General features: G+C 57.8%; 1 protein-coding gene across 4 annotated transcripts in view; it reads left to right on the plus strand.

Annotated features, from left to right (window-relative positions):
* The first annotated feature begins 7,930 nt into the window (after positions 1-7,930).
* KNDC1 (kinase non-catalytic C-lobe domain containing 1) overlaps positions 7,931-26,886 on the plus strand; it is a 52,665-nt gene continuing 33,709 nt past the window's right edge. For 3 of the 4 annotated variants that reach the window (XM_043926750.1, XM_043926751.1, XM_043926752.1), the window contains exons 1-6: positions 7,931-8,058; positions 13,374-13,572; positions 13,838-13,896; positions 22,732-22,878; positions 23,189-23,306; positions 24,438-25,120. In XM_043926750.1, coding sequence (XP_043782685.1) covers positions 7,957-8,058; positions 13,374-13,572; positions 13,838-13,896; positions 22,732-22,878; positions 23,189-23,306; positions 24,438-25,120 — 1,308 coding nt within the window. In that variant the 5' untranslated portion in view covers positions 7,931-7,956. Of the gene's footprint in view, positions 8,059-13,373; positions 13,573-13,837; positions 13,897-14,701; positions 15,179-22,731; positions 22,879-23,188; positions 23,307-24,437; positions 25,121-26,886 lie in introns of those variants that run through there. The other variant, XM_043926753.1, reaches the window with a different exon arrangement.

Below are 26,886 nucleotides of genomic sequence, written 5' to 3' on the forward strand. Positions count from 1 at the left end.
TGACCTGCCTCTTGAGAAATCTGTATGCAGGTCAGGAAGCAACAGTTAGAACTGGACATGGAACAACAGACCGGTTCCAAATAGGGAAAGGAGTAGGTAAAGGCTGTATATTGTCACCCTGCTTATTTAACTTATATGCAGAGTACGTCATGAGAAACACTGGGCTGGATGACATACAAGCTGGAATCAAGATTGCCAGGGGAAATATCAGTAACCTCAGATATGCAGATGACACCACCCTTATGGCAGAAAGTGAAGAAGAACTAAAGAGCCTCTTGATGAAAGTGAAAGAGGAGAGTGAAAAAGTTGGCTTAAAACTCAACATTCAGAAAACTAAGATCATGGCATCATCACTTCATGGCAAATAGATGGGGAAACAGTGGAAACAGTGGCAGACTTTATTTTTTTGAGCTCCAAAATCACTGCAGATGGTGACTGCAGCCATGAAATTAAGACACTTACTCCTTGGAAGAAAATTATGACCAACCTAGACAGCATATTCAAAAGCAGAGACACTTTGCCAACAAAGGTCCGTCTGGTCAAGGCTATGGTTTTTCCAGTGGTCATGTATGGATGTGAGAGTTGGACTGTGAAGAAAGCTGAGCGCCGAAGAATTGATGCTTTTGAACTGTGGTGTTGGAGAAGACTCTTGAGAGTCCCTTGGACTGCAAGGAGATCCAACCAGTCCATCCTAAAGGAGATCAGTCCTGGGTGTTCATTGGAAGGACTGATGCTGAAGCTGAAACTCCAATACTTTGTCCACCTGATGCAAAGACCTGACTCATTGGAAAAGACCCTGATGCTGGGAAAGATTGAAGGCGGGAGGAAAAGGGGACAACAGAGGATGAGATGGTTGGATGGCATCACCGACTCGATGGACATGAGTTTGAGTAAACTCCGGGAGTTGATGATGGACAGGGAGGCTTGGCGTGCTGCAGTCCATGGGGTCACAGAGTCAGACACGACTGAGTGACTGAACTGAACTGAACTGAACCATTAAAGAATTGAATCTATCATTTAAGACTTTCCCATTAAAGAAAAGCCCCAGGTCCAGACAGTCAATTGGATGGCTTCACAGAGAACTCCACTAAACATTTGAGGAAGAAATCGTGTGAATTTTACAAAAACCTTCCAGAAAATAGAAAAAGAAGAAATACATTCCAATTGTTTTGTGAGGTGAACATAACCTTGATGTAAGTGCATCATGGGAAAAACAAATCTATGGCCAGTGAAAATAAATGCAAAACTCCCCACAAAAAATATCAGGCACAGAGATGAAGGACATCTGCAAGACAGGATGTGTCAGAGGCGGGTGGGTCTGCTCCCAGAGCACAGAACTAGTCTGACTTAGACACAAACACAGCAACAGAATAAAGGAGGTCAAACCGTCACCTTCACAGACGTAGAAAACACATTGGATAAAATTCAACATTCGTCTGTGATTTTAGAAGATTTGGCAGGGACTTGCCTGGTGGTTTAGTGGTTAGGAATCCGGCTTCTAATGCAGGAGACGTGCGTTCAATCCCTGGTGAGGAAACTAAGATCCCACCTGCTTCCAGGCAACTAAGCCCCGTGCTGCAACGAGAAGCCTACCCACTGCAGTGAAGACTCAACCCAGCCGAAAAACGTGTTTCTTTTTTTAAGAGAAGTGTGTCTGTTAAGTCACTTCAGTCGTGTCTGACTCTTTCGGACCCCATGGACTGTAGCTGTCCATGGGATTCTCCAGGCAAGAATACTGGAGAGGGCTGCCATGCCCTCCTCCAGGGGATCTCCCAGGCCCAGGGATCAAACCCGTATCTTTTACATCTTCTGCATTGGCAGGTGGGTTCTTTACCACTAGGACCACCTGGGAAGCCCCCTCTAGACAAACAAAATAGAGCCTTTGCCAAATTAGCAATAAAAGGGAACTTCATTAACCTATAAAAATCTACAGCAGAATTATCTGTGACCATGACGAAGTGAAGCCCAACTATTCACCTTGGGAACTCAGCCCAGAGGACCATCTCGCCACGTCTGCTCGATGCTGTGCTGGGCCCCACGGTCCCAGGGTGGAAGAGGTGTGGTGGGGATGAGAAACCGGGAATCTGAGCTTACTCCTGGGGAGTGTGATTGACAAGGAAGCCCACGTCAGCCCAGATCAGAACTACTCAATAGGGTGAGACGCTACTGGACACAGGTCATGGACAAGAGCCAGTCTGACCCCTGTAGGCCGCGCTAAACAGGAAACAATATTTTTACAAAGACAACAATTTACAGCAGTACCAGAATACATCCGATATTCATGATAAATCCAGTAGAAGAAACGCAAGTCCTCCCAATGAAAACTACAAAATATAAGTGAGAGACGAGAGGGAGCCTGATTCTACAGGGAGGTGCCCACATCGGGGGCTGGGACACCCGCTGCCCCTCAGGCCTGGGGGTGTGCAGACTGCAGCCAGACCTCAGCAGGTCGGCTCGGCTGGGAGCCACTCTGAGCCACGCTGAGATGCTCAGGAGGAAAAGGAGGGGGTGGGGGGCGGAGTCAGGGCGCGGGGACTCCCCACGGGCGCTTCTGCCAGGCTGACCACAGACTGCTGGACACACACTCACACACGTGCGCGCTCAGAGTCTTTCCAGCAGATGGAGGCTGGGCATGTGCGTGGACTTGAACACCAGCGTCATCGCTGACCTGGCCAGAACACGTGCACCTTGCTTGCACAATTCGAGCAGCATGTGTCCCAGCTGACACCCCAGACCTAGGACCGCCCAGATGTCCGTCAGCGGTGGTTTCATGCATTCAACACAATTCAGTAACAACAAGATTCCTGCTCCCAGAATAACTCTAAGGGAGAGAATCCAGACAAAAAAAGAAAATGTGCACAGTGTGATTCCACTTATACAAATTACCAAAAAAGAAAAAAAAATGAGCAAAACCAAATTATGTGTTTAACAACATACGCTTAGTGGTGAAACTCTATGAAAAAAAGAGAGCAGGAAACTCCTCTGCAGGGCGGGACGGTGGCTGCTGTCGGACCTCAGGGGTGGATGGGGGTGAGGGGCACCGCTGCTGTTCCTCCTGATACATCGGGGCGGGGGGCACGCCTCAGTCCCTGGACATCGGGATTTACAGTTGACCGTAAGTTTTCCTGCAGCCCCTTCTCCAGCGCCCCCAGGACCTGCCCTCCATGGGCTGTGACTCCTGCTCGCACGGGACCTGCTCCCCCACAGCATGCTGGCAGCTTCATCTGTGTCCCTTCCTCTGTGTCCAGCAGAAGGCAGGCTTACTGCCGACTCCTGGTGCAGGGCAGGTGTCCAGGCCAGACCCAAGGGGCTCCAAGGTGGGCCCCCAGCGCTCCAGCCCAGCTCTGAGCTCTGGGGCCACGACTTCCCCTGGGTGTTCATGGGGGAAGCAAAGACCCGCAGCAGGAGGGGCAGAGGACATCTACAGACAGAGTTAAAGGGACTCTGATTTAGCGTCAGAAGCGCACACCTTTGGGGAGGAAAGAGTGTGTTAGAGACACAGTTTTCTGACCAGGGTTTCCCGTCACTCTGCCCACCTCCAGCAGGCGCCTTGCCGGCTCCATCCATGAGGGGACCCCAGGCTCCCACAAGCTCCCCAGCTGTGAGAAATCACATCTGGGGTCTTCGGATGCTCCCAATCAGGAATGTTCCAGCTCGGCTCAGCTAGACGGGGGGCCTTTGTGGACAGCGACCTCACCCTGTCCCCCAGAACTGACACGTGGCCTCTGGGAAGGCAAGGCGCTCGGCCGCAGGGGTGCAGGCAGCACGTGCCCGGAGATGCGAGCCCTTGAGCCTGGCCGCGCCGTCTCCTGGGAAGCGTGACTCAGATGCACGTCTGCGTGACTGCAAGGACACACGGCATCCGTGAGTGAAAGGAAGTGGTTTGGGTCCCTGCGGGGTCCGCCACGCCGGTCACGTCAACAGAGTGCACCTGTGGGGGAACCAGGGCTGCAAAGAGCCGGGCACAGGTCCCCGCAGACAGAACCTGCAGGAGGAGCTTCCCCAGGGGCGGGGGGGCGCAGACCTCTGAGGAGGGCGCCGTGGGGCTGGGGTCCTGGGGGAGCTGGAAGCAGGACCGGCCCTGCCCCATGGGAGAGCAGTGGAAGGGCCTCCTCCTGCTAGCCAGGCCCTCACCCGCCCCAGGGAGGCAGCAGCACGGGGACGAAGCAACAGGAACGAGTGACGGCCCCCGGGTGACGGCCCGGCCCAAGCATCCCAGCAGGAGCCGGCCGGCCGGCTAGGTCCTCGAGTGCGCGTCTCTATCTCGGGAGAGACGTGGTTAGAATTTCAATACCATAAAATGAGTCTTATGGTCACTGAAAACAAAAATGTTTAAAAATTTTTATCTAATAAGTATTCAATTTATCAAAACTTACATGCATTTTTGTTGTGAAGTATTATGGAGAATCTGCAGAAATTTTCCAGCATAAAAATATACCACGGTAGGATAAAATTCTGGCCGAAGTCAGATGACTGTAATGAGTTTGAGGACAATGTTATGACAGAGATGCCTGACTATTTAAGAAAAACATGTTTATGTAGTATTTTATGGTTTTTTTTCCCTAACTGATTGATAGTGGGTATCAAAACCACTTCGGTTTTTAGCTCCTTGGGTACATTTATAGGAATGACTAACAGCTTTATTGCAAAATGTCAATATTTATACCACAATAGAAATAACATTCTTTACAATGATTTACATTTATTTTTTCAAAGCCACGGATGTCAATTTCAAAATGTACAAGTGGTGTGACAGCTTTTCAAGATTCTTTCTGGGAAAACAGGAGCCAAGGCTTTGAAAACCCACCCTCAGTGCTCCCTTCCACCCCCACCCCTGCACTCAGAGGAACTGCACGCGGAAGCCAGGAGAGACAGGCTCCGAAGAACAGGCGGGGTCCACGTGTGACGAGGGCCAAGCCTCCGTGGAGCACGACCCCCTGGTCACCGAACTGGAGGAGCCGGGGAGGCCCGAGGCTGGGCACACAGGGACGGTGCTTGGTCCAGGGCCTCTTTGCAGGCCAACGGAGGGTCTTGGAGGAGATGGGGGTGCAGCAGAGCGAGTCGGTGGGTCAGAGGGATGAGGAGGCAGGACCCTCTGGGTCGTGGCCTTGGCCATGGAGCTGACGGTGCAGCTCGGAAGCCTCTGCAGGATTCTGGTGGTACCAAGGGCCCCCAGGAAGCGGGCTAGCTCACCAGGCGAGTGCCGGAGACACCTCGGCCAGGGCAAGGGGCCCTTCCTGCAGTCTGCTCATGAGGACTCGGGCCTGTCTGGGGCTGACATTAACTCTGCGTGGGCCCAGCTCTGCCTGGAGGTCCTTGTCCCACCTGTGCCATCCCATCGGCTCTGGGGAGGCCGAGAGGCCCAATCTGGAAGCCCTCCCTCTCAAGAGCAACGTCACAGTCACGTAACCACACCGACAAGCACCCACCATGCCAGGACACAGGGGCCACACCCTTCCTGGGAGCAAAGCCTGCCGTAAGCACGGGCAAGTGTGTAAACACATAGTGAGACTCACACCCAGCCAAGCGTCTGGTCACTCCACTGAACAAGGAAGACCAGTGACCACAACTCTCCAGGAGAAGAAGAAAGGGCAGCATGGCCCCTGCTGGGTGTGTCTGGCCCAGGTCCTCAGTCCCCGCCCCATTGGCCCAGGCCCTGGTCCCTGTCTGACCAAGGAGATGGATGATGCCCACTGAGCACTTGAAGGCTGCAACAGCCAGAGCGGACTCAGCCAGCATCGACAGCCCGCCTGCTCTGTATTTTACCCAAACCGGATGTACCTCTTCCCGAAGCAGACAATGCCATTAGACCCAGAAGCACCCACAGAGACGGCTCCTTCAGTTAGAGGGTGATCTTTGCCCCCAAGCCCTGGGCCTGGCAGCCCGGAGACCCGAGAACCAGGTGACAGAGTTGGCATAAGGCCCTAGGCCCCCGGAGGGCATGGAGGCTGGGTGGCAGGCAGGGAGTCAAGGCCACACACTGGCTTCAGCAGCGCTTCGACACCAGCCCTGGAGAGGGGGAGGCGGCAGCCCCCAACCACGCAGCACGGGGACCCTGCAGCCAGGGCGCCCAGCTCTGTGGACACAGGGTCGGGGCCAGGCCGCAGCTGGTGCCCCGGGCTCTGGAGCAGGTTCCCTCCTTCTGAGGCGCCAGGCAGTGCCTACCCACAGCCCAGACACGCCGGGTCTGAGAGTCCAGCTCTCGGCTTCCAGACAGCCAGAGCCCTTTCTGCTTCAGGTGCCGGGGCGGTGGGGGGGGGGGGGGGGCTGCACAAAGTGAGGCTGCGCAGAGCCCTGGCCCCCAGCCTGGGGCCTCGCTGTCCCCGGCTTCTCCCCTGACCTGAGTGCCCACCTGTGGTCACATCGCAGGCCCCGAGGCCACGAGCCCTGAGCCAGGATGGAATCGGTCCCCCGCATCCTGGGACCCTGCAGGGCTTACCACAAGTCCGCTTCTTCACAGCAGTGTTTACAGAGTGACCGCTGTGTGCCCGGCCAGGCTGCGAGGGTGATGCTGGCAGCCTGGCAGCAGTGCCCCGTCTCCTGTGGGAGCTCTGGCCCACTGCTCCGCCTGGGGGGGGTTTGCCAGCCATGCCCACACAGGCTGGTGAGACCACATGCCCCCTCCTGTGGGAACAGGGGTGCTGTGCTGTCTGGCTCTCTGCTGGGGGTGGGGGCTGGATCTTCACTCCCCAGGGAGGGGAGCGCCCTGGATCTTTTCCTGGCTGGGGTCAGGGTGTCCTGCTCTTTGCCCAGCCACAGGTCCCAGCTTGGGGCAAGGCTGGCCCTGGTGCCGGGGAAACTGGCCAACAGAGACTAAGGGGGCGATGAAATGTTGGCCCGGAAGCCGCCAAATTGAGGGAGGGGTTGTCTGTCCCAGTTTCTTTTCCACAGCCGGCTGGCAAGGTGGGGATGAAGTTCTAAGTGTTGGTCCTACCTATCACCCACCGGACTAACTGAAGAAGCGGGCCAGCCAGAGCGCAGCTGCTCACACGGGTCCCCTCCTGGTCTCCACCCTACTCGCGCTCCTGCCCTGCCCGCCCCCCCCCCCCCGGCGCCCCTCTCCCCGGGGTCCCCCCATCCTCCCCGGGAGCCTCTGCAGCCGCCACCCCACCCCCCACCCCCCACCCCCCCGCCCCCGCGCGGGGACTGCGGCAGCCCCGCCCTCGGCCGGTGGGGGCGGGAGCGGGGTACCGGCGGAAGATGAGATACCCGCTTGCCAGCCTCCTTGGGGTGGACCACGAGCCCCGCTCCGTGTGCCCAGGTGGGCGCAGACCCCGCCGCAGCCTGCGGCGCACCGCTCAGAAACACCGGCCCCGCCCCCGAACGGTGCCCGACGCGCACAGACCTCCAGCGCCCCCAGCACAGCCCCCGGAAACGGCCAACATCCCCGAGGGACAAAATCCCCAGAAGGCCCCTAGAGGCTCCAGGCGCCCCCAGCTGCCGGCCAAAGTGAGTACGGCCCTCCGAGCGCCCGGAGCCCTAGTCCGGCGTCCAGGTGTCCCCACCCCCGCCCTGCTCTGGAGACACTGCGGCAGCGCGCGGGCGGGGCGCCGGGGGCGGCGGGGCGGGGGCGCCGGGGGGGCGGGGGGGGCGCGGGCGCGTTGCCATGGCGGCCCGGCGCGTGTAGCAGCCCTGCGCGCGGAGCCAGCCCCGGAGCGCGGAGTCAGGCCGGGAGCGCGGAGCCAGCCCGGAGCGCAGGGCCAGCCCGGGGCGCGTAGCCGGCCCAGAGCTCAGGGCCAGCCCCCGAGCAGAGCCGGCCCGGCGCGCGGAGCCTGCCCGGAGCGCAGAACCAGCCCGGAGCGCGGAACCAGCCCGGCGCGCGGAGCCAGACTCGGAGTAGAGCCGGCGGCCGGGGAGCCGGGGGCCGCGGGCGGCTAGGACAGGCTGGGAGGGGCGCCGGCCGCGCGGACCTCGGGCGGCGGGGACGCGGCGGCTCCGGCGGCGGCGCGCCCAAGGATGCAGACCATGGACCGGGCCGCGGCGGCTTTTTATGAGGGGGACGGCAAGGACCTGGACTTCTATGACTTCGAGCCACTCCCCACTCTGCCAGAAGACGAGGTGAGCCCCTTCCCCCACCGGGGGGGACCCCCACCGCCCCCACCGAGGGGTTCACAGAGAGACCCCCAGGCCCCCGGCCCCCGCGGGCCAGGTCCCGGCTGCAGGGGACCCCGCAGGTGTTCTCACCTCCCCTCCCCGCAGAGGGGCCAGGACCCCGCGCCACCGGACAGCAGCTGTGGGCCGTAGGTGCGGATGCCCTGCAGGGGTGGGCCCGGGGTTACAGATGTAACCCCGGATGAGCGCGAGGCGCTTTGGCCCCGGGCCCAGCCCGGTGTTCCCCTCGCCGCGGTCCTAGGAGGTGAGTGGGGCCTCCGGGCAGAAAGCCCAGTCAGGCCTGTTCGGAGCTGGTGGTGTGGGGGCTGGGGGCCCCGTAACTGATGACCGACTCAGGGCCTTCAATCAGGAGCCCAAGTCCTGAACCCCCAGCCGGGGTCCCCCGGGCTGGAGGCTGCCCCATGGGGCTTCTGGCCATTAACCCGGCCAAGCGCCTCTAGAGCCGGTTTGCCTGCAACCCTGTCGGAGAAGCTGCCCCTGGGCCTGGTTTTGTCGGGTAGCTCTGTAGGTCGGGGTCGAATGGAGACCCCATGGCCCTTGAAGAGGCCAGTCCCGGCCACAGGAGAGGTGGCGCCGGAGGGCTCAGCTGCTCCCCAGGCTTTGGGTCTTTGCAGAGCCCCCATCCCAGCACACGCCCATCTGTGGGGTCTGCAGACCCACCCGCCCTCCTGAACTGGAGGGTCACAGCAACCTTCGCTGGGGGCCTCGGGGCCCCTGCCCCCACCTGGCCCCTGCCACATCCTTAGCCGAGCCGCTTCTGAGGACAGAGGGGCTCATGCCCTAGAAACAGTCTTTCAGAGTCTGTGGGGGCGGGGGGGCAGTGCCCGGGTTGGGGGGGTGCCTCCCCACCCCACCCCCACCCGCCGTGGCCTGGATTTGGTGAGAGAGAGGGCTGCGGAGGGAACTGCAAGGGAATAAATAACTGTGGGTATCTCCATGGCTTTATGGCGGAGTGAAGGGTGCTCTCGGCACACAGCCTGCGGATGCTCCCGAGGGGGGGTTCCTAAAGCGTCTGCTGGAAGCCTCATGTCCCCCGAACCACCCTCGAGGCAGACACAGAACGTGGTTCTCCACGCGGCCTCTCTGCACCGACCGCCCCGTGCCTCCAGGGCCTCCTCTGTGACGGGTGCCCAGTAAACAGGGCAGGCAGAGTGGGGTTTGGACCCGCAGCCTCCACCCCGAGCCCGCCGTTCATCCACTGCAGAGCCCTGACGCCCTCTGGTAGCTGTTGTAGCGCCCTGGGAATGGAGCAGCCCCCCGAGCCCAGTGTGTGGGCCAGGGGTCCCCGCTGTCCGTGGCCGTGACCTCCAGATGTCGTGGGAGGCCGCGGTGGTGGTCCATCCAGCAAGAAAGTTCGGACAACTGGCCCCTCTCGCCACAGCCTCTCCTGATGGGAGGCACTGCCCTGGGTGTGTTCTAAGCCGGGGGTTCTGTCACTGGGGCTCCAGCCGATGTCCTGTCCCTGCTCCAGACTCTGGTGCCTGCACACAGTGGGTGTGGTCCATGTTAAAGGCTTTAAGTCCCCGCCAGGGACGTGGGACTGCCCACGACAGGACTTTGCTGTCAGAGCGATTCCCCAGAGCCGTCCGGTGTGAGAGGACGGAGGGCCGGGCTGCGAGAGCCCCTGGAAGGAACCGCGGGTGGGGATGCGCAGGAGACGTGAGCGTTCGCTCCTCACACAGCTCACTGTATCAGCTGACTCCCGTGAGCAGGAGACCCCAGCAGGAGCCTCTGGGCGGTCCCTCCCCCACTGTGACCGCGGACAAAATCAAATTGCTGGTGAACATATAAAAACGTTCGACTTCATTAGACTCAGGGAACACAAGATACACCGCCGTGACTACCTTCCCGCCAGGGCCAGGTTGAGGACTAGAAAGCGGGTGGTGGCCGCTTGGTGGGGGACGGGGGGTGGCAGGCCGCCCTCCCTGCAGGTTTCCGCTTTGGAAAACAGTTAGGGGTCCGGTACTAGAGTGTGGGTGCCCCCCTGTCCCAGCAGCTTCTCTCTGGGCACCTGCCCTGGGGACCCATGGGGGACATGTGGGCATGAGAGCTCAGGGCCGGCCCCTCCCAGCCGAGTCCTGGCCCCCGGCCTCTGGCCACCAGCAGGGAGCGCCGCTGGGACCCGCAAAGGCCGGAGCAGAGCAGGCAGGGCCTCCCGGGAGGGGCAGACATCAGCCACCAGGCGGCCCTGGTCTTCGGGGGCCTTGGGGGGGCAGGGTGTCCCGGTCCCAAGGCTCCCCTGAGGGAGTGTTCTTACTGGCCCCCCCAAGTCCAGCAGGACGTCTGTCTCCCCGGCGCCTGTGGGTTGGGAGCTGGGCTGGGCCTGAGGGGTCTGCAGGCAGAGAGGCAGCGTTTGAAACGCGCATAATGAAAAAAAAAAACACGCACCATGGCCCGTGGAGGGGTCCTGTGGCCCAGGCAGCCTGGCCCACGGCCCGCCCTGGAGGGACAGACGCCCCCGCTGGCCAGCACCTCGCTGTGACCGGCCAGCGGCAGGAGATGCCCGTCTGGGACCCAGCGTGGCACCAGGGGGCTGCCTGGGGAGACTGCGTCCCCTGCCGTCCCTGCTCTCCTCCCAGCCGGGACAGATGCTGAGCCTCTGCCCACACAGCTGCCAGGGGGCCCGCTCGAACCGCCCCGGGAGGCCCGCCCGCAGCCCTAGCCCATGGCCACCGGGCAGCGTCCTGCTGGGCAGTGCTGGTGGTGGGGTGCGAGCTCCCGCGGGGTTCTGGGGAACCTTCTGGACCTGCCCGGAAGGCTGGGTCGTCTACACCCAGGACACGGAGCCAGTCCATCCCCCAGAGCCTCACCAGCTTGTCTGTTCCTAATATGTCACTGTCGCCTGCCCCCACCGCCCACAAATGTCTGCCTTGGCCGTGATGCCCCTGCCAGCCTCCAAGCCCCGCTGCCTTGGGTGTGAACGGGGGCCTGCTTGGCCCGAGGTTCAGGGTCCACGGGGTCCCTCGTCACGTGGCAGTACCTCCCCTGGGTGTGCCGGAACCTGCTTCAGCTGAATGCCGCCTCCCACTGCAGTAGTGGGGTTTCGGGGGGTCTGAGACCATCCGCCTGGGGGGCCGGGCTCCGCTGAATGGAAGCACTGACTCCGGGCCTGTGGGAGTCACCCCACAGAGCCACACAGAGACCCCGCAGGGGCTCCCCCGTCAGTGGGTGCAGGTCTCCGGCTTCCCTGAGGGTCTTCCCTGGGCAGGACAGCAGAGGCCTGGCCCTGAGCCGGGAGCCGTGCACCTGCCCTGGGCACCTTTTCCTGGCAGCACGTCTGTCTGTGTGAGCAGGCGGGCCCGGTGCCCGCATGGCCATGGCCAGTGAGAGTCAGCGAGGCCCCCGCAGTGGCACCGGCTCAGACGCGTCCTCCTTACAGCCAAGCCCACGGGGTCCTCGGGCTGTGGACTGTGCGTGTCTGTGTGCGTGTGCATGGGCCTCTTGGTGTGCGGGCATGCGTCTGTGGGCACATAGTGCCCGGCACTTCTCTAGCCAGGCCCCGTGACACCCCCTGGCACTCGGGCTGTGAGTCTTCCCTGCCTGAGGCAAATGTGGATGATCTCGTACGGGAGAATCAGGTGCAGCCGGCGGGTTCGGAAGCTGAGGTTTCAGGTTCACTGTCTGCTGGCCCGGTCTGACCACGTGCTCCGCTCTTTGCTCAGGATTCTCCTTTTAAGAAGCCCGTCCACCCTCCCGCAGAGTCCGCACACTTCTGGAGCTTGGCCCGGGCGCCCCCCTTCTCTGGGAGCCATGAGCCCTGTGGCCGTCTTGTCCTCACCCACCTTAACGCCACGCCCGACAGAAAGAGGAGGGCAGGTCCCAGAGGAGGCACCGAGCCCCTCCCTGAGCTGAGAAGCTCGTGGACGGTGGGAGAAGCCAAGTCACCCGAGCAGACCTGCCCCGTCCGCCTCCGTCCCCCAGCACCGCACGCGCACCGCCACCCAGCCTGCTGTCCTTCCCTTTAAACTCTGCATCTCCTTGGCCGTGGCTCTGGGGACCCCGTGCAGGGAGGGGAAGTTTACAGGCAGGAGGTGGAGGCTTCTTTCAGGACCTGAGCTTGGCTGCACCTGAGAACACCCTGCACGCTGGGGGCGGGGCACTGGAGGCTGGAGGCAGAAGCTTGGTAGGGATAGGAAGCTGGGGACCTCTCTTCTGTACCACCCTACTCAGCCCTGCTCCCCACCCCCCTCACCCCTGCTCCCCACCCCACTTACCCCTACTCCCCACCCCTGCTCTCCACCCCACTCATCCCTGCTCCCCACCCCACTCACCCCTACTCCCCACCCCTGCTCTCCACCCCACTCACCCCTGCTCCCCACCCCCACTCACCCCTACTCCCCACCCCCACTCAGCCCTACTCCCCACCCCACTCAGCCCTACTCCCCACCCCCACTCACCTCTATTCCCCATCCCTATTCTCCACCCCACTCACCCCTATTCCCCACCCCACTCACCCTTACTCCCCACCCCTACTCTCCACCCCACTCACCCCTGCTCCCCACCCCACTCAGCCCTACTCCCCACCCCCACTCACCTCTATTCCCCATCCCTATTCTCCACCCCACTCACCCCTATTCCCCACCCCACTCACCCCTACTCCCCACCCCTACTCTCCACCCCCACTCACCCCTGCTCCCCACCCCACTCACCCCTACTCCCCACCCCTACTCTCCACCCCACTCACCCCTGCTCCCCACCCCCACTCACTCCGCTCTCCACTCCCACTCTGAGGCTGGGTGTCCAGGCCCTTTCCTGACCACTGCCCGCATGCTCCCCCCTCAGCTCCCAGTCTGGCTCCCTCTGTGCCCCCTCCTCTCTTTGGGTGGGTGGTGTGTGAACACAGACTCACAGGGCTGACCAGGGCATCAAACAATGGCCCGGAAGAGGGCGGTGAGGTGCAGGGGGTCTGATGTGTGCGCCTGTGTACTGTGAGGCCTGCTCGTGCAGGTGTGACTTGTGTGGACACGTGTGGACACAGGCTTGTGGATGTGCTTGTTTTGCATGCCTGTGCCTCTGATAACTAAGTAAGTGTGTGCAAAGTGTGTGTGTGTGTGGGGGGGACAGCATGTGGCTGTGCGTGCACACACGCACGACAGTGGTTAGTGTGTTGGGTGCACACATGTGAGTGCATGTGTGAGTGAGTGTGGGTGCCAGGACCACAGCTGCGTCAGATCCAGACGTGGAGGCAGTCACGGGGTCTCGTCCCTAGGCCCCCCGCCCCTCCGCTGGCGCCCGGGGCTCAGCCCAGGCTGTCTCGGCAGGAGAATGTGTCCCTGGCCGACATCCTCTCCCTGCGGGACAGCGGCCTGAGTGAGCAGGAGGCCTGGGCCGTGTGCCTGGAGTGCAGCCTGGCGATGCGGAGCGTTGCCCACTCGGCCATCTTCCAGACCCTGTGCATCACGCCTGACACGCTGGCCTTCAACACCAGCGGGAACGTGTGCTTCATGGAGCAGCTCAGCGGTGAGGCCCGCGCGGGAACATGAGCACAGAGGTGCCCGCTGGGGTGCGGGCCCTGCCCTGGGCGCTGTGGTCTGGAGCCGGGTTTCCACAGCAACCTGCCTGGGCCTGGGTGAGGGGAGGCAGGGGGGCTGGGTCCCGCTGGTGGGTGGTCCTGACTAGGCCCCAGGTGCACGCAGCCCCCCATCCAGGAAGAGCCTGGTGGCCTGTCTCACCTGACGTGTGTTGGGGGGTCACCGTGTGAACGGCACCTTCTCTACCCCCCCAGATGACCCTGAGGGAGCTTTTGTGCCCCCAGAGTTCGACGTGACGGGGAACACCTTTGAGGTAAGTGGCAGCGAGGAGGCCAGCGCCTGGCCCCCTTCGCGAGCGGCGGGGTCTCCCCCCGAGGGGCTGCATGGGGCACTCACTCCACGGCTGGGCTCCGGCGACAGCGTGCATCTGGCCGCCGGCTCCTCACTGCGCGCCTGGCATGTTGTCTGAGTGTGAATTGACTATATTTAAGATGTTAAAAGCACCTAAAATTACCAGTGGTGGCTGGCAGGAGTCACAGCTCCTCTAAAGGACTGGCGGGGGCTGCTCGTGGGAGGCTTGTGGCCTGGAGAGTCCCCCCGCCGAGTGTGAGCCACGGCCACACCAGGGACACCCGGGCCAAGGTCACCGAGGCCACCGGGCCCCGCCCAGTGAAGTGAACCCCTGGGCGCCCCCGGTGCAGCGAGGCAGGCGGAGACCTAGAGGGCAAGGGCCCACCGGTGCCAGTTCCGCTCCCTGAAAAGAGCCTGCCGCTGCATCTCAGCTCCTGGAACTTCCCTTTCTGCGCTGGGAGTCACGTCCTTCGTTGGGCAGGGGTGAGGGCCTGCTGGGGTCGGTGCTGCTCAGCGCAGCTGCGGAGTGTCCAGCACGAGCTCCCAGCCCGGTCACTGCAGAGCCGGGAGGACCCAGGGGCACGCTCCCCCAGCTGGAAGAGACCAGCACCTCCACAGGGTGGCCCCGGACGATGGTCGATGGTCGATGGTCATGTAGGTGGGGTCGTGTAGGTGGGGTGGGGCCTGCCCGCGGGCGGGCCCATCTCTCTCCAGCTCTCTCCAGCTCTTCTCCACTTTTCTCCCCGTATTTTCCTCCATTTTGTCAGGATTGCAAATGTCGTGTTGACTATGGAATGTGACATCTCATTTCCTTGAGGCAGCAGTTCTCAAACTCTTCGGTTCTTGGAACCCTAATACTCCTAAAAATCAAGTATCCAAAGAGCTTCGTGTATACACCAGACAGTACTCACTGTGTTACAGATAAAATGGAGAAATGTGGAAAAACTCCACCTACTAACTCATTTAATAATAATGATCATAAACCCATTCAGTGTTAACACGTATATGTTCATGAAAAGTGACAGTATTCTCACCCACAAAAACAGTGAGGACAGTGGCATTGTTTCCGTGTTTGTAACCCTCCTGAAGGCCCAGCTCCGCGGAGGCCCGGCTCTCACCGCGGCGCCTGCAGTCAGTCTGCCGTGCCGGCGCCCGGCCCACAGCCCTGGGAGTCCCCGCAGCCTTCCGCTGTGAAGCTGTGTGGCCTCTGGAACCATGCTTTGAGAAAAGCTGCCTGAAGGCATCCTCTGATGGAAAAAAAAGAAAAAGTTTATCAGTCCGTCTTTTTTCAGAAACTTTTTTCTGGATTTATTCATTTATTTATTGCGCCGAGTCTTCCTTGCCTTGTGCCGGCTTTCTCTAGGTGCGCAGGCTTCTCACTGCAGTGGCTTTTCCCGTTGCCACGCACGGGCTCCAGGTGCGTGGGCTCCGTCGCCGTAGCTCGCAGGCTGGGGGAGTGCAGGCTCAGTCGCCAAGGGCAGGGGGGAGTGCAGGCTCAGTAGCTGTGGCTTCCGGCTGCAGAACTCGAGTACACGGTACACGGGCTTAGTCGCTCTCCGGATATGGAGTCTTCCCAGCCCAGGGGTCAGACCCATGTCCCCTGCATTGGCAGGTGGATTCTTAGCCACTGTACCACCAAGGGAGCCCTGTCATTTATAATAGAGTCGAATTATTGGTGGTGTTGACTTAAAAAAATGCACAATGTGAGAGTTGCGAGTTAAGTTCTATTTAGGACAAAACGAGACGATAGCCCAGGAGACAGCATTTCAGACATGTCTAGGAAACTGCTCCAAAGGGGCGGGGGGGTCAGCACGCCTGTGATTTGGTGACGGGGGCGTGGCATGGGCGTGTGCTTAACCGTTCAGTCGTGTCCGACTCTGTGACCCGGTGGACCGGGTCCCCCAGGCTCCTCTGTCCGTGGGATTCTCCAGGCAGGAATACCAGAGCGGGTAGTCATTTCCTCCTCCAGGGGATCTTCCCGACCCAGGGATGGAACCCGTGTCTCTTGCGTTTCCTGCATTGGCAGGCAGATTCTTTACCGTTGCACCACCTATGTGTAGTCAAGCTCCTGTTCTTTTTTTTTAATTTTTTAGATGTTATTATTTATTTATGTATTCATCAGATGTGCAGGCTTTTCACTAGTTGTGGCCAGCAGGAGCTGCTCTCTCGTTGCAGTCTGCGGGCTCCTCACTGCAGGGACTTCTCTTGCTGCAGAGCACCGGCTCTAGGGCGGCGGGCTCAGCCGCTGCAGCCCCCAGGCCCCAGTGCACAGGCCCCGAAGTCGTGGCTCACGGGCTTCGTTGTTCCTCCGCCTGCACACTCTTCTTGAAGCAAGGATCGAGTTCGTGTCTCCTGCATCAGCAGGCAGGTTCTTCACCGCTGAGCCACCCGGGAAGCCCAAGCACATATCCTTGCAGCAGGTCTGCTGGTCACAGGGAGCAGACTCACCGTGCAAGATTTCAGTGCTTTTCTAGAAATGAGGAGATGCAGAAACTGGGCTCATAAAATTGGGTCCTGCCGGCATCTAAGTGTCTGAAGACCTGTCCTGCCAGTTTTCCCAGAGCAGGGGCCTCACTCCTGCTGTCCACCCCGAGCTCCTTCAGGAGTGTTGATGGTCGGCACCTGCAGCGGCGCCTGATTTAATCCTTGTAGAGGTGGACGGCAGGTGCCGGTTTGTAGTTGACAGTGTTTTCTCTGTTAGTGGCTTGTTTAGTTTTTTGCTTTAAGAAACCTTCCCAACCTCAAGGTCCAACAGATATTTGCTGAAATTTTCTACCAAGAGTTTTAAAGGTTTTGTTGTTCACATTAAACCCACCCGAGGTGGGTTTTTTATGTAATGTGAGGCAAGGATCCAAGTTCATCTTTTTCTGTGTAGAAAAGTCTTTCCAGCTGTTTACTGGCTAGCCTGGGGCACACTCCAGCGAAGCCACATACACCCCAGTCCGGACAAAAGTGGGTCTACCTCCCAGACCTCTGCTCTAGTCCAGGAGGGTCTGCACCCTGCATTTATTAGCAATCCCAGCTCCACAAGGGAAAGGGCTCACTCCCTGTTCCTTTCAGAGGCATCCTGGCTGTTCTGAAGTCTTTCTTCTTCCGCAGAGGGCTTGGATTTAGTATCAAGTTCCATGAAAAGCTCTGTTGGCATTTTGACTAGAATGGTCTGAATCTGTACCTCAGTTTGGGGAGAACTCAACCCTTATAGTATGTGGTCTCCTCTAGAAGCACATTATTCCTCTTCATTTATTTAGCTCTTATTTACTGTCTCAGTAACGGTTTAAAACCTCTCCTGTGTTTTACTTGAATGTCTTTTACTAGATTATTCTCAGGAACGAGATGCTTCTGATTTTATGTAAACGGATGGTCATCTCTGTAATCACATTTTCCTGCTTTTTGTGTCAGGTCTACAGAAATGCAGTTCACTTTAACATCTTAATTTTGTATCAGCCCTTGTGGTAAATTATTTAATTATTTCTGATAACGTTCTATTTAACTGATCAAAGTGTTAGTCGCTCAGTCGTGTCCGACTCTTTGCAACCCCATGGACTGCATGCAGCACACCAGGCTCCTCTGTCCATGGGATTCTCCAGGCAAGAATACTGGAGCAGGTAGCCATTCCCTTCTCCAGGGGATCTTCCTGATTCAGGGATCGAACCTGTGTCTCCTACGTTGCTGGCAGATTTTTTAGAGTCTGAGCACCAGGGAAGCTTCCCAGGCGGCTCAGTGGTGAAAAGTCTGCCTGCAGTTGATCGAGTCCCCAGCAGAAGGTGCCAGGCTGTGTTGCTGCCACGCCCGCCGCCCCAAGTGTCCTGGGTGGGCTGGAGCCGGGGTGAGCAGGGCAGCGATTCTCCCCCATCCTGAGAGCGCCTCCACCTTCCCAGCAGGACGGCTTCTGCCTGAGGCCCCTGCAGAGGCATGGTGTTCTATTGTGCGGTGCTTCTGCGCTTCTGAAATGATTATTAAGATGTCAGTATCTCCCAATTTATTTCCTAACATTAAATCAGCCTTTCCGACTTAGAAATACCTAAATGGGCAGCATCTTGTGTTTTCTTTACGCCGTTGCGTTTGATCAACTGATGCCTGCTTTGCATCTCTGCATATTTTCAAGAGTGGCTGGTGGTTTTCCATTCTGTTGATGTTTCTGATGGCGTTGGCGTCAGGAGTATCTTTGTCGTGTGCGAACGCCCCCACTTCCTTTGCTGTGTTACAGCTTTACATAAGAATGGAATGGACTGGTCCTTGAAAGTCTGGTCAGACTTAGGAAGCCATCTATTTCCTTGGAGCAAAGAGTTTTAATTGCTGCTCTATTTTTAATAATTATAGGACTTTTGAATTTCTTATTGACTCAGTTTTTGATAAACCACATATTTCTAAAAATTTACCCATTTTTATCTGTGTTTATAAAGTTGCAGGGGAGATTCTTTCTTAATGAATGCCTTATTCTAGGTGTCCCCTTCCACTCCTTGGATGATTTATCTGTGCCTTCTCTTACCAGTCTTGCGGGAAGGAGTACATCCCTTCTATACCCAATATTTTGTTAGTTTTGTCAACAGAAATAATAACAATCCATAATAGAAATGCAAAGACTGCTATTTGAGCCAAACAGAGGACTGCAGCCTGAAAGACACAGAGTTAAGAAGCACCTGCATCGTGTCCCCAGAATACAAAATGTGGAGGCTCTTAAAGGCAAAACCCACAAAATTACTTAAGTTATCTGTCAAGAATTAGGGTTGGAGCTGCAAGAAGGAAGGGTGCTGGTTAAGCAGGATTTGTTGGGGTCTGAAATGGCTGCATAGTCACAGGGGGAGGCTTGAGACCTAAGGTTGCAGGTGGCAGCTGCTGGCAGATACTGTTTTGAGAACGGCTGGTGGCGTCCCTGAGTCTAATAGCAGCATCCTGAAATCCAAGTTCTCAGGGATGCAGGAATGTGTCTGAACCCTCAGCCACCTGGATCCACCCTGGCTGCCTGAACCACAGCAACTCCATTCTGATTTTTAAAGGCATCCTCTTCTCTAATGGTTAAAGCAGTCGTACGATGTGTGTTCAACAGCCCATAAATCAAGCTGCTGTAGATGAATGAATAACGAAGATGTAGGGATGTCCCTGTGGTCCAGTGGTTAGGACTCAGCACTTTGACTGCTGTGACTTAGGTTCATCCCTGGTTTGGGAACTGAGACCCTTCAAGCCTCATGGCATGGCCAAAAAAGAAAAGAAAGTGATGTGGTGCGTATATACAACAGAATACTACTCAGTCATGAAGAATGAAATAATGTCCTTTGCAGAAACATGAATGGACCCAGAGATGATCATACTAAGTGAAGTAAGTCAGAGAAAGACAAAGACCGTATGATAGCACTGACATGTGGAATATAAAATATGACACAGATGAACTTATCTACAAGACAGAAACAGGCTCATAGCCATAGAGATCGGACCTGTGGTTACCAAAAGGGAGGGAAAGAGTGGCAGTTTGGGGTTAGTGGATGCAAACTGTTACATATAAGCTGGTAAACAACAATGTCCTTCTGCACAGCACAGGGAACCACATTCAATATCCTGTGATAAACCATAATGAAAAGGACTTTTTTGAAGTACATATATACATGTATAAATGAGTCACGCTGCTGCATAGCGGAAGTTAACACATTATAAATCAATTGTACTTCAATAAAATAAATTGTTTAAAAACGCAGGCTTCTCTGGTCAGCACAAAGTTCAAGCCAAACCATGTGTGAGCCGGAGCGACCTCCCCTACAGGGAAGTTTCTCCCATCAGCTTTTCAGAGAGCCCGCTTGCATCCTGCGATGCTTCCCGTCCCACCTGCTCCTCCATCAGTCCTGCTCTTCCGTTGCAGTCTCTTTCTTCTTGTGCTTGTTTCAAGTTAATGAGTCGGACACTCAGCTCATTAGTCTGAGCTCTTCTTCTTTCCTAACATTAGGGTCAATGCCTAAAGCTAAGACTTTCCATCCAAACATGAATTTTGCCTCATAGCGTTTCCAGTATCGTTCACTTCTAAGTGTTATGGCCAGGGATTGAACCCACATTACATTTCAAGGCAGATTCTTTAACCACTGGACCATCAGGGAAGCTCCTGATTGTCTTAATACTTTTTTAGATATTTCATTGTTAATGTATAAAAATGTAACTGATTTATGTATGCTGATTTTGTATCCTGAAATTTTATTTCATTTGTTAATTAGTTCTAAAAGTTTCTTGATGAAATCTAAGATTTTCCAGATGTAAGATCGTACCGTGCACAGAGACAGTTTTATCTCTTCCCTTCTAGTTTGGATGCCTTTTATTTCTTTTTCTTGCCTAATCGCTCTGGCTATCAACAACTTCCAGTGTGGAATTGTGAGAATGGGCGTCCTTGTCTTGTTCTAAACTTAGAGTTCAGCATTTCACTATTGAGTGTGACGTTAGCTGTGAGCTTGTCGTATGTGGCCTTTGTTATGTTGAAGTACATCCCTTCCATACCCAACTTATTGCAAGTTCTTATCATGAAAAGATGCTGAATTTTTCCAAATGCTTTTTCTGCTTCTATTGAGATGATCATATGATTTTAACTTTTATTCTTTTAATATGGTGAATTACATTTATTGATTTGCCTATGTTGAACCATCTTTGCATCCCAGGGACAAATTCCAGTTGACCATGGCATACAATCTTTTAATGTACTTTTGAATTTAGTTTGCTAATATTTTGTTGAGGATTTTTACATCTGTATTCATCAGGGATGTTGGTCTGTAGTCTTCTTGTATTGCCTTATCTAACTGATGCCAGGGTAATGCTGGCCTCATAAAATGAGTTTGGGAGAGTTCCCTCTCCTTTGATTTTTGGAAGAATTTGAGAAGGATTGGCATTAATTCTTCTCTAAATAAATGTTTGGAAAAAGTCACCAGTGAAGTCATCTAGTCCTGGGCTTTTTTTTGTTGTGAGGTTTTTGATTTCTGATTCGATCTCCTTATTAGTAACAGTTCAGTTTATTTCTTCATGATTCAGTCTTAGTACACTGTATGTTTCTAGGGATGTATCCTTTTTTTTCTAGGTTATCCAGTTTGATGTATACCTAGTGGTCTCCTATGATGCTTTGTTTCTGTGGCATCACTTGTAGTATCTCCTCTCTCATTTCTGATTTCACTTGAGTCCTCTCTTGTTTCCCTGGCCAGTCTAGCTAAGGGGTCCACAACCAAGCCAGAGGCGTGTCTGTCTCTCACCTGAGGAACAGGTGGGCGTGACCCCTGCCAGGTCCCTTGGCAAATGTTGCCGGATCCCACAGCTCCCACAGGGGAACTTTGTCCACAGGTGGACCAAAGTGCTGCTGATGGTACAACCTAGAGACAGCCATCCTGCCCACATCCAAGTGTTTTATCTTGCATGACGCAGGTCCTCCCAAATTCTGCAGGATCAGTGCTGTTACACTAAAATCCCAACCATTCCGGGTTTCTTTTTTAAATGGGAATGGTGGAACTTTATATATAAACTTGACAAATGTGAAAATAATCTACCCCGGGGCTGGGGGAGATGGAGAGCAATTTGTCCTCAGGTGTGAGGATGCACTCTGAAGCTACCATGATTAAAAGAGCACAGTCTGGACAGAGGGAGACACAAAGAGGAGGGGAGGCCAGCGCGCAGGCCCCGGGGAGCGAGGGCGGCAGGATGAGGTTCAGGCCGGCAGAGGGTGGGCTGTTATTCAGCTGCGCTCGTGGCTCTCCACCAGGAGACAAACCCCCATCCCTGCAGTGCCCAGCAAAAAGACACATCCCAGGTGGGTCAGAGCTCGATGCTTCACAATTACAAATGTATCGGAAAAACACAGAAGCAGTTTTTATTGTCCTGGGCTAGGGAAGGTCCTCCAAGGAAACCAATAAAAAAGAATTATCTCACTCATGAGCGAAGCTCCGTAGCAGCTGGCTAACCCTGAACGGCAAGCCCACTTGTAGGGCCTGAGCCTTTGTGAACGTGGTGTGGTTGCTTGAAGACATCCACATGAGGATGGTCACTGCAGTGGATGCAGAGGATGGTCACAGTAGCAGATTTCACAAATGAAAAATAAACAGTAGAATGTTTGAATGTCAAAGGCACATGAACAAAGTTAAAAGATCAGTGACAGAGAGAACATATATGTGACACAGAGACCAAGATGAGCCCCTTCATGTGAAAGGGAAAGTGTTCCTCAGTGGTGTCCGACTCTTTGCAACCCAGTGGACCATAGCCCGCCAGGCTCCTCTGTCCACGGGATTCTCCAGGCAAGAATACTGGAGTGGGTTGCCATGCCCTTCCCCAGGGGATCTTCCTGACCCAGGAATCAAACACGCGTCTTTTGTGTCTCCTGCATTGGGAGGCAGATTCTTTACCATCTGAGCCGCCAGGAGTGCACCCAAAACAGGCAGCAGCTCAGCAGAGAAATAGCGAAGTCCATGAGTGGGCACAGAAAGGAAAAGTCAGGGTGAGAATGGAGATGTCTTGGGGGCGGGGGATGGGGCGGGGAGCTGCCCTGGAAAGATCTGGGGTGCTCCTGGCCCGGAAGAGCAACACCGCGTGCAACAGGTGCTGTGCGTGGACCTGCGCGACCGCGACCCCACGGCCCCGCCCCCAGGTCCGCTCCACAGTCCTGTCCACGGCCGCAACCCCGCCGATGACGCCACGCCGTGGCCCCCACAGCCCCGCCCATAGCCTCACTGCGTGGTCACGCCCACCACGGCCCCGCCCCCCAGGCACGCCCCCAGGCCCGCCCAACGGCCCCGGCCAGGGCCCACACGGCCCCACCCCCGGCCCCAGCGGGTCTTTGGTGCTGCAGGCTCACATCTACTCTCTGGGGGCCACGCTGAAGGCGGCCCTCGACTACGTGCCGGAGCCCGAGCCCCAGCCCAGGCTGAGCCAGGAGCTGGAGGCGCTGCTGGGCCAGATGCAGGCGGAGGACCCCGGGGACCGGCCCGACCTCCAGGTAAGCGCTCAGTCCTGCTCCACTTCACCCCAGGAAATACCCTGAGCCCTGCGCCCCCGGCCCACGCGCCCGCGCTCGCACACCCGGCAAGCACGCGGGTACGCCACCACCCGGTCATCCGGGCTCCTGACTTACTCTGCACTTCAGCGATGAAGGGTGCGCCGTGTAACAGTCACGGGCGGGACAGAATCTGCGGGTTTGCGTAAGCGCCCCCAGCCCCGACCCGTGACCCCGGAGCCTGGGAGGCTTAGCGGGCGGGGTGGGGGCCGCCCCGAGGCGGGGGCGCGGGCTGAGCGCCCGCCCGCCGCAGAGCATCATCGCGCTGTGCGAGGAGAAGATGCAGCTCACGTCGTCCTGCCGCCTGTGCCGGAGCCTGTCGGCCGCCGGGAGGAGGGTGCTCTCCATTGAGTCCTTCGCGGCGTTCCAAGGTAAGCACACCCGCCAGCCCGCCAGCACGCGTGCCCAGGCACTACCGCGCACGCAGCCGTGCACATGCGGGTGTGCACACGTCAGCACCAGCGTACTCACCGTGGAAGCACCCACACTCACATGCACGCGTATCCAAATAGATCACATGTGCCCCACCCCAGCACACACAGAAACATACGTGTCTGTGCAAACTCGGACACACTTATTTAGACCACTCAGACAGCAGGGACAGCCCCGCACACACGCAGCGCACACCCACAAGCTCACACACGCACACATACACACACCCAAGCAGAGGTGAGAGTCAGGTCATCTGGGAAGTGGGTGCCCAGGACCCTCACCTCTGTCCGGCTCGTGGGCCTTGGGGCCGTGGACCCAGCGCCGTCCTCTGGGGCCCACCTGGTTCCTGCCGCACACGCTGTTGCTGAAGAATCTAGGATTTTCACGGCTCTGGGGTGTAATCTCGAGTGGCACTTTGAACTAGTGCCAGCGTCTGCTCTGAGCTGTGCTCGAAGCTCGGAGCCAGGGAGGGCCCTGGGGGAGGCAGGGCCTCTGGGGGCGGCAGGGCCCCTCTCCCAGCCAAGCAGCAGCTTTTCCCACCAAGTCTGCGTTTGTGGCGCTGCAGTGGCACCGGGCCCACTGGCGGTTCTAACAGCGGGGAGGCTTCGGGGCGGGGGCTGCAGGCCCCCAGGAGTAGGAGGGCGAGTGTCTCTAGAGCAGTTCACACAGACATGTGTGCGCCAAAGATTTTGCGTAAAGACGAGGCGGGACTGCAGCTAGGTTTAATTTATTCCTTTGGGGAGGATCGCTTGTGTAATTGTAATAGTAAAACGATGTGCTTTTTGGATGAAGTGATTAGACAGGCCTTAGGAAACGTTTCCCCCGCAGGAAGCTCATCCTGCGTGGGGGGGGGGCGGGGGCTCCGTAGCCTTGGAGACTCATTAATTAGCCAGGATGGTGCGATTAAGGAGGCAGGCCAGGGTGTTTCTGGGCCAGTACCCGGGGGGGGGGGGGGGGCGGTCCAGGGGTCCTGCAGCAATGCGTTCACTGGTGGCCGTGGGCAGGGGAGGCAGGGAGAGGCCCACCCAGGCCGCCGCCCTCCGCAGTGACTATGCCCTGCTCTCCACCAGATGTCAGCGACATCACCTGGAGGGGGCGACTGGCTCCCAGAAGTGCAGGGCCCAAAAGGCAGCCGGGGGACCATTCTGCTGACCCCGAGGCCATGCCTGCCCTGGAAGGCTGGCCCCCAAGTCCCGCCAGAGAAGGCCTGGAGCACCCCGGAACCCCGCCCTCCAAGGCTCTGCTGTCTTCCCCTGTGAAGAATGGAGAGAGCCCGGGTCATGAGGGGCTGGCGCCCGAGAGGCTGGCCTGCCTCCTCCTGGATGCCCAGCGGCCCCCGGCTGACCTGGACAGAGGCTTCCTGGACAGGAGCCGCCTGAGAAAGGTTCGGACGCTCCCCCGGCTCCCGCCTGACGGCCCCGAGTCCGGCGCCCTCTGCCTGTCGCTGACCAGCGTGAAAACCCAGCTGCCCGCATCGGAATTTTTCCCTCCAGACCCCAAGAAGGCCTTTCCAGAGGGGAAGCATGACCTTCCCAGCTTCCAGGCACAGCCTGCATCCAGACTGTGGCTGGAGCGAGCGCTAGAGCTCCGTCGCGAAGGGGACAAGCGGGTGGGCGGCGGCAGCCCCGCGTGGGAAAGCCCCCCACCTGGTTCCAAGGGCCCTCGAGATGCGGGTGGAGACCTAGGGACTCCGGAGCCTGACGAGGGGACTGCGGCCGGAGCCGGGGAGCCCGACAGGGCGGCCACTGAGCAGGTGGGTGACCGGGTCCCGCGTGCACTCACAGGCGCCCTCCGAGTGCTGGGCATTTACCCCAAGGAAGGGGTAGCCAGGGCTGAGCTTCGGGGGCCACACACCATCACAACATCCATGGGCTCAATCTCCAAGCTTTAAGACGGGGAACCAGGCACGCCTTTGTGGGGTTAGTTTTTCTCTCAAAGACGCACAGGGAGCAGCCTTTCCAGAAGGCCCAAGGGCTGTTTCTGGGCTCTGCTTTGCCAGTCTTGGAACTCAGGAGTGTCTCTAAGTTAGAAATTAAAAATGTAGGTTGAGGTTACTTACCTGTCAAGCTTGGTTGGAAAGGTGATAGTCGCTCAGTGTCCGACTCTGTGCAACCCTATGGACTGTAGCCCACCAGGCTCCTCTGTCCATGGGATTCTCCAGGCAAGAATACTGTAGTGGGTTGCCACTCCCTCCTCCAGGGAATCTTCCTGACCCAGGGATCAAACCTGGGTCTCCTGCGCTGCAGGTGGATTTTCCTACCATAGGAGCCTGAGCAGCGTGCTGTGTTCTCCTACTGTGTTCTGAGCATCTGCCGTGACCAGGAGGCAGGGCCTCCTGGGGGTGGGGTCTCCGCAAGGAGGTGGGGTCTTCTGGGTGAAGGGCGGGGCCTCCCTAGGGTGGTGGTTGTGGCGGGAGTGAGGTGCAGCGATCTTCCAGACCTGGCGTGCGTCCCTTCAGTCGTGTCCGACTCATTGCGACCCCACAAACGTAGCCCACCAGGCTCCTCTGGCCCTGGCACTGTCTCCTTATAAGCTGGGAAGGACAGAGGACTCCTTTAGAGCCAGTGTCCGGGAGGTTAGTGTGTTTTTAGCATGATCGCAGGTGATCTGCAGGTGAGTGGCCTGCAGCAGCCATCAGCCCTCTTGTGGGCGGAAGTCTTGGCCCCAGGAAGTCACTCCCCCAAGGTGGGTCCCCGGGAACATCTCGGGACAAAGCCACCTGGGGGTCTGTGGCCCAAACACATGTGTGTCTGTGAGGCAGCGCTGTCTCCCCAGCCTCGTTCCACCACCTCTGCTGACCCAGGGCTTCCCTGCTGGCTCACGTGATCAGAATCTACCTGCAGTGTGGGAGACCCGGGTTCACTCCCTGGGTCGGGAAGATCCCCTGGAGAAGGAAATGGCAACCCACTCCAGTGTTCTGGCCTGGAGAATCCCATGGACGGAGGAGCCTGGCGGGCTACAGTCCATGGGGTCCCAAAGAGTCATACACGACTGAGCAACTTCACTGCTGACCCAGAGGTTCAAGGGGAGGGCTGGCTGAGTTATATTTTTATTCCTATCCTGACAAGCACCTGAGGGTAATTTACATGAAAAATATGGTTACTTTAGAATGGAAATCTCTCCTAGAGACCCCAGCAGGCACTGACACGCTGGCTGCTCCACGCACACTGTCCCACCGCCCCGCCCCACAGTGTCTGCCCACACGGCCACACTCATGTACGCAGAGCCAGGCTCCGGGGTGAAAACCTCAGGCCTGAGCCAGGGGCCCCACTCCCCTTCAAGTGCTCAACAGCCTCACGACAGCCCGCATCCCAGATGGGTAAACGGAGGCTGGGGACCACGTGCAGAGGGTTGGTGGCGTCGGGGCAGAGCTGATGGGGAGCCCAGCCATGGTCTCAGCTTTCCCGCCCCAAAGGCCTCCCGTGACTAGGCCCCAGACCTCTGTAGAGCACGTCCCAGTGGCAAAGCTGACTGCTCCAGCCCCACAAGCAGCAGGAGACTTGGGGAGCCCTGTGCCCC

This window comes from Cervus elaphus, chromosome 15, assembly GCF_910594005.1.
Source record: "Cervus elaphus chromosome 15, mCerEla1.1, whole genome shotgun sequence".
In the NCBI taxonomy this organism is placed as follows: domain Eukaryota; kingdom Metazoa; phylum Chordata; class Mammalia; order Artiodactyla; family Cervidae; genus Cervus; species Cervus elaphus.